The sequence below is a fragment of the Bacillus rossius genome, chromosome 1, assembly GCF_032445375.1.
Source record: "Bacillus rossius redtenbacheri isolate Brsri chromosome 1, Brsri_v3, whole genome shotgun sequence".
Classification (NCBI taxonomy): domain Eukaryota; kingdom Metazoa; phylum Arthropoda; class Insecta; order Phasmatodea; family Bacillidae; genus Bacillus; species Bacillus rossius.
In genome coordinates this window covers 118709316-118717044 of record NC_086330.1, presented here as the reverse complement: position 1 = coordinate 118717044, position 7729 = coordinate 118709316, and the positions used below count along the sequence as shown (strand labels likewise).

The following is a 7729-nucleotide window of genomic DNA, read 5'->3' as shown; positions in this document are numbered from 1 at the left end:
AAAAAGCACCTAAAATATATTCAAATTTACCTGCAGTGGATGTTGTTCGATGTTCTCAGATTCAATTTGAACAGTTGGTCTAGATGATTTGGGTAATGGAATAACCAAAGTTTCCTCGGAATCAGAATCCTGAAACACGTGTAACACATGTTGGATACTAAATCATCCCATAGAAAATGCACAACAAAAGTTGAGAAAATTTGTAAGTAAGATGGAGAAAACTTAATTTTTCGTTTAGTTTAAAAGTACAGATAAATATAATAATTGCTCTCTTACCTGCATTGTTTGTTGTTCTGCGGTGTCGTTCTTATGAGACTCAGACTCTACGGAAGAGCCAACTTCAGATCTAACAAAAAATTTACTCATTGCTTTCGCCTGTTTTTCGTTTTCTCTTTCCATGTACTTTTTTCTTTTTCTATAAAAAGTACCCGTAGGTTTCTTCTTGTCCACCATGATACCACCACAATAATAATATCAAACTGGACAGTGGCGTGTGCATGCACTTGTCGAGTTGACAGATAGCACTAGCACTGAGACTGAGGGGTGCAGTGAGCAGGCACTTACGTAGGGTCGGGGGCAGCGGGAGGAGGGTGGGGAGGGCTTCACGTTGTGACAGGAAAGCAGGGAAGCACCGCGCGGCGCGCACCTTCACCACATGAGTCATCGCCATCGCATCACCACCGATGCTCGCATATTGCTGTATTAGCAAACAGAAACACTCTATCTTTTATAAAATTATAATCATGTTCATGGCGTTTATTTATTTATAAAACTATTTTGCTCAAATAAATTAAAATTTTTTTGTATTTTTTTTCCCGATAGCTCCGTTGGCGCCACTGCCCGCGTGGTGCCACATGCGGCCGCATGTGCCGCATGGGCCTGGCGCCGGCCCTGTATGGCGCCCTAGGCGAAAAACCTTTATGCCCCCCCCCCCCCCCCGGACACGTCAAAAAAAATTTTCCTTGCCTCAAAATACATCACATAAGCCTAAGATTTTGTCAACAATCAAATGTAAGCAGGCTTGTGTTTTTTTTACATTTTTACTTATTACAAATCATAAACAGGTCACCGTGGACTTTAAATAAATACTTAGATCAATATAAATATTCCAAACTATTACAATAATCCATTTTCATCTAGTTTCAATAATCGTTGAACATATTATATCAGCTGTTGTGTGTCGTGCTGCGCCGCCCCCAGCTACTTGGCGCCCTAGGTGGTTGCCTAGTTCACCTATATGGACGCGCCGGCCCTGCTCTGGTGATACTGCTGGGGCGGGCTTTGATGGTGGTCGCCTATACATAGTTGCCACCTCTACCAACAGCATCATCTCGTAGTTGGCAAACGAGATGTAATTGGCTAGCAATGCGCGCAAGCGGACCGCCTACTCTTCTAGTTGCAGCAGGGGCTGCAGATCTCGCACGAAGTTTGTCAGATCCCACATCTGCTGCGCGGTCCACACGTATGCTACGGTCCTGTTCCGGTCCTCCGGACAGGGCCGCAGGTGTGCATTACGCAGCGATGCGTTCGCCGTAAGCAGCGCGCCTAGGTCCAGCGGGATACCACTAGTTGAGTGCAGCTTCGTGGCGAATATCGGGCCCTTGTAGTCGGAGGCGATTCTGCTCTCGTAGCGATCTTGGTAGCTGATTCTCCTAGGCATGGTTCTATGAGCGGAGGGACTGGTCCGCTCACTCCAGAAGCTCGGGCAGGAATGCACGATTTACGAAGGAGAAGCCTAGAAGTAGGAGGGAAAAAACTAGAAACAACTCTTTAAGATTTAAGGAGCGATGAAAGACAGAAAGGAGAAAATTTATATGGTTGTGAGATCGATAGGGGCATATAATTAATTGGAAGAGGAGTGTATGTCAATTTGGAGTGAAACTTTTTTTTTGAAAAAGAGTGAGAGGAAAGTTGGTAAAATGCCTGCCAATAGGTTTTTACCCAATCGCAGCAGTATTTGATAGAATTATTATTAATAATATACCGGCATTGAAAAGCGCAAATTCACTCTACCTGTTTTCAACTCTAACAACGTTTGAAACATAACAATAGAATGTAGCCCTGCTTTACGGCAAATAAATTTACAATGGAGTGTGTATGTTTTCTGAAGTATATTTCACAATCCAACAGTTATACTAAAAGATAACTGTAGTGTTCTGTAGTGTTACAACATATAAGTTTTCGCTTTATAGCTGCTAGTTGGGCTGTCTGTGAGGTCAAGAAGCAAATGGAAGTTGGAGAATAATACGAAAATTAACCGAGGTGTCTATAGCCGCATTGTTGTAATGGTATTTTACGGCTTTTGGAGGAGCCTAAATTAAAATGAAGTCTAGGGATTAATCTGCCTGCCTTCACAGTTATAGCGCGACTCTAATTTTAGGGTGGGAATGATCTTAAGTTGGGTGTCCCGTGGTGCATAGGGCGGAACTATCAAAGGTTATTCAAATTTTGGAAAAAAGGTGAAACCTTTGGGAATTAAGGAAAGTCATGTAAGTTTACATCGAAATAATAGTTTTAAGGACAAATTGATTTTCTAGGCTGGTGTAAACCGTGCCATGAAAAAATTTTACAGTCTTTGTTCAAATGGCCTGCATATAATTTTATGGGATTCTTGAACTAAAGGAAATCAACAGCAATGACTTTATCAAGGTAGTGACACCTACGCCCTTGTCATTTCTACATTCTTTAGCTACATGCTGTATACTAGTTGTGTGACATTAAGTACACATTGAAACAAAAAGGTAATTGTTCTGTATTATGTGTCAAAATTTGTGGCATGATTCTGTATAATTGATACTGTGGCACATGATTATGCTGTTTTAATGTAGTACTTCAATAGATCAAGGACATAAAAATATCACAATACAAACAAATTGTATCAGGTCTTTTGGAATTTTTTTTTTTGAATTTAACTTTAATCATAATTCATTGTTATACAACAAGTTATTTTTTTGGGTCACAATATTTCATTGTAGTAAATCAAAACATCATCATGTACCACAGGATCAATGCATACAGAATCATGCCATCAGGATGAAGAGATTAACTTGGATACATGATGCAGAACTTTTGGTAAATATTTATAATCGCGGTAGATGCCAAAAAAAAAATGCTAAAAATCCGAAAATACTTTTATTCTATGCTCTTTCACTTCCTCTTTTCAAATCAACCGGCGGAGATAAGAAATTCCAAATACTTTAGGAGATATCGAATTTTTTAATTTCATGATATGTAGAGTCGCGGTAAATGCCAAAAAAAATGTAAAAAATCCTAAAATACCTTTATCATATGCTCTTCAACTTCCTCTTTTCATTAAAAGCGGCGGAGATAAGAAATTCCAAATACTTTAGTAAATATCGAATTTTTTAATTTTGCAATACAAGACCTGTGGAACCATTCGAGTGGCGCCATTTTTGTTATTTTGCCGTGTGTTCGTGAATACGTGAATCGTGAATGCGTAATTAATAAAATGGTTGATTAGGTCAGGTCAGTTACATTATTAATACTTTCAAACTAAGCCGACATTAAAAATTATTTTGTGAATTAATTTTAATGGCTGTTTAGTATTAAAATATTTATAATGTAACTGACCTGACCAAACAAACCCGGACAGAGGGTGAACAGTAAACTAAAATGGTCGATTAGGTCAGGTCAGTTACATTATAAATACTCTAAAACTAAGGTGATAATAAAAATAATGTGAATTAATTTTAATTATTCTTTAGTTTTAAATTATTTATAATGTAACTGACCTTACCTAACAAACCCGTAACAAAGGATGTACAGTAACAACTCACGTAAATTTTTTTGTTACTTATTACTTGCGCAACAATATCAAAATAACAAATAAGACTTTAAAATTAGAAACGTTAAAAACTCACGTAAGTTGGAGGCGGTAATTAAACACCGTTTTAAACAATAATTGAACTAAATAATCACGTATTAGTTCATTTGAATTCTGGCCTATCACGAACAATCACGTGACATCATTATCCAATAAAAAAATAGATACTCGTACGTAAACAAGAAACAATGGTGCACGCACGCCACAGGAATGCGCTGGTTTTGTGCTGAAATTTAAAAATTCGATATCTCCTAAAGTATTTGGAATTTCTAATCTCCGCCGCTTTTAATGAAAACAGGAAGTTGAAGAGCATATAATAAAGGTATTTTCAGATGTTTAGAATTTTTTTTTTTGCATATACCGCGACTCTACATATGATGAAATTAAAAAATTCGATATCTCCTAAAGTATTTGGAATTTCGTACCTCCGCCGGTTGTTTTGAAAAGAGGAAGTGAAAGGGCACAGAATAAAAGTATTTTCAGATTTTTAGCATTTTTTTGGCATCTACCGCGATTGTAAATATTTACCGAACTTTTACCTAAAAATAATTTTGTGAAAAGCTACAGTAGTTGCAAACTACATTAGAATTATTCAAAATGATTGGTATCTTAACATATTACTACAGATAATATTCCCGAATTGCAAAACACTTTTTTTTAGGTAAATTGTAAGCCACAGCTTTGAAAATTCTTTTTAAACACTATAGCAGTTCATCTATTTAATGTGAAAATATTGTTTGAAATTTCTAACAGGATTATGAGAAACTAATGTTTTTAGGTTGATAGCATCAATAGAGTAGCCTGTATTATTGCAGTATTGTGCCGCTAATCAGTATTTTTGGCACAATTCATATTAAAATTTTTGAAAAACTAATGTCGCCAGTCATTTCTTTTGCTGCAAGAACATAAACTTTTTCCACCTCCTGTACACACCCGTTTAATCTTTCTCAGACCTGTCTCCCCAATCATTCCCAGCATATAATTTTGCCTACCATCTAATGACCCAGCAAGTGGTATGGTCTTATCCCCGCTTTGGCGTACGTACATAGCCTGTAATTCCTCTCCGAGCTGTGACAAGAAGTGCTATGGCCTGCAAGCTATAAGACCAGCTAGTTTCTTTGAGTTAGCCTTTCGCGAGCGATTTCAGACACACCCGCGGGTCGTTTCGGCACGTAGCTGGCTTATTTTCCCACAGCTGCACATTTCCACCCCACCACCTCCTTACTGCCTTTCCTGGGAACCAGGGCCAGTTCACTGGCTGGCCAATAACCCCTGCCATTCTCGAGGCCACGACTCCAGTCTCAGAATGTACCGCCTCTGACCTCTAGTGGCAGAGTTGCAAATTATTTTCCCTTGGTGTTTGAACGCCTGCTAAACGCCTGCCCCCTGGCGCCTCACGCTACAAACAGTGCCCTGTAGTTCATTTATAAGCCACCAGAGTGCTGCACTAGTCCCCTCCATAAGCCCAATGCTTTAGAATTCGCCTCGTGTCAGTCAATCTCTCCTTGTTTCGGGACACCCCTCAGTAGGTCGCGCTGACATCGGACAGTACCACCAACTTCAAAATATCGAAGTTAGTACTTCTCGACCACTCCCTCGGAAATCTTCGGAACTTTTCGGTCCAAAAGCCGAAACCTCCCCTCTTCCTTTGTTTTACGTTGTCTTTTAATAATGAGTCACTGCCGCCCCAAACTGACTTCGTGCCGCGACAGCAGACTGACCACACCGCATCGGCGGCATGCAACACATCAAGACTTCACTCCGGTTGTCGTTTAAAGACGTAATCAGCTAGACAAGAGATGTGATCCCTCCAACTTTAATAATTAGGAATTAGTCAGTCTGCGTACCTCATGGAAGTAGTCATGCTTTATCAATAATACTTTTTAATATTTTCTATTTTTTTTAATCATGGAACATCCGCGACAACCGTGTGTTCGTTAGCTCCACACCCTGGCTGACGCTGTAAGTCAACTTCCTGTATGGTGAGTTTTGACAAACCTTATTTCCCCCCCATCATCTTTGTTAGTAGGCATTTTCTGCCTATTTTTGCTAACTGTCTGTGAACCAGCCAGTTCTGAACATGTTTTTTTTGAACTTTTTCACAAACAGGTTCCAAGGGCCGGATGCAGACCTGTGCTAAAAACACCACCCGCGAGTCCATCCTCCAGCAATCAAGACGACGACGACATTCAGGACTGACACCTCGTTAGCAGCTCAACTTCGGCTAGCGTTCGTTAAACCTCCAGTTCTTCAGCCTTTTTTACATCTTCAGTATAACATTAAATCACTACGTTGAAAGGATCGGAACTACAGAAACTTTTCTATTGGGACTTTAATAGCTCTAAGTGTCCTGGGATTGTTAATAATTAACCTGTTTATTGTTGCTGATTTTATATTAATTGTATCAAATGATTAAGGGTAATTTTCTAATTAAAGCCAGCCCATTCTTTACATAATGTAATTTTAAATCCATATTAATATAATTTCATCCTTTTTAATGCATTTGTCAATCAATTTATCAAATATTATTTTAATGTGAAAGTAATTAAAAGTTAAATAAACATAGAGGTATTAATATCTAGACAAAATCATTATTTTTCCATTTGTAACTAAAAGATCCACTAGTTACACAAGAGTGAAGTGTGACAAAAAGTGTACAGGAGACGGAAAAAGTTTAAGTTCTTGCAACAAAAGAAATGACTGGCGACATTATTTTTTCAAAAATTCAAATTAAGAATTGTGCCAAAAATACTGATTGGCGGCACAGTATGACGGCCGCCATGTCCTTTAATAATGTAGCGGAGACTGTTTATGAGAGATTTTCGTGTTTGTTGTCACTGTCCTACTGTTTTATTGATACTAACTGCAACTTGATCCTGTACTTAATCCTCCAGAGATTCTTACGAATATAGAGTTCCTTAGACTGTTTCCAAAAAAACAGATTTCTAATATGGCTGGGGCCAAAATTGTTTTCCACCCTAATTTATTTTCTATTTCAATTGGATGTTGTCCAATATACTTATATAATTATATGAAATCAAATGAAATAGAAGAATATTGAATATGAGTTTAAATTAGAGTTCAAAGTGTTAAAATACACCCTGAAATACTGTCTCATTAATATTAAAAATATTCTTAATTTGTTTACCACTTAACATAGATACTTAACAAATTGTTACATAATTTTTTGGAGTCACTTTTTTTTGAGACACCTAATTAAATTAACATACTTTAATACACATGAACTGAGTATCCATATCCATTATAGCATTTTGCTTGTTGGAATATTAAATTTGCACCTTTAAATCTTTATTATTTTATCTTAATTATAACTAAATCTGCAACTTTAAATATTAATAATTTTATCTTGATTATGAGCATTATGCTGTGATATGTCAGTATTCCCTTGTAAATTCAATCTATCTTTTTGTGTTCTTCAAACAGTTGATGGGCTCCATACATTGAGCACACCAACCCGCTGGACATGAGTGGGTCTATAGATATTGTTGTTCGAACCCAGAGCCGCTTGGACAACAAGTGGCTCAAGACAGACCTGCAGAAAATTTTGAATCCAGATGGATTGTCGCAGCTGTGGAATGAAATGGTCAAGGACTGTGAGCTGACTGGACCTTTCAGCGATGGCTTACTCAATGCTGTTGGTATCTTGGCTCACAAAGGTAAAGGTTTCAGCAGTATGTTGTAGTGTCATGTCGAAAGTAAGGAATTTCTCTTGCAAATGTATATTAGTCATTTGAGAATTTACTTTTGATCACTCTATTGGTTACAGAAATACACAACTTTTGCAATACAAGACAGTATATGCTATATTTTTTTTCCTACCAACTGTTTAATTTAATTAGTTTAGTAGATATTTCTATCTGCATT

The 7729-nt window shown here is 37.7% G+C and overlaps 1 protein-coding gene across 2 annotated transcripts in view; it reads left to right on the top strand.

Moving 5' to 3' along the window:
* The first annotated feature begins 2049 nt into the window (after positions 1–2049).
* The window catches only part of LOC134543153 (E3 ubiquitin-protein ligase HERC2), a 374433-nt gene continuing 368753 nt past the window's right edge, over positions 2050–7729 (top strand). For both annotated transcript variants that reach the window (XM_063388026.1, XM_063388017.1), the window contains exons 1-2: positions 2050–2489; positions 7289–7521. In XM_063388026.1, the coding sequence (XP_063244096.1) occupies positions 7329–7521 (193 nt within the window). In that variant the 5' untranslated portion in view covers positions 2050–2489; positions 7289–7328. The remainder of the gene's footprint in view (positions 2490–7288; positions 7522–7729) is intronic.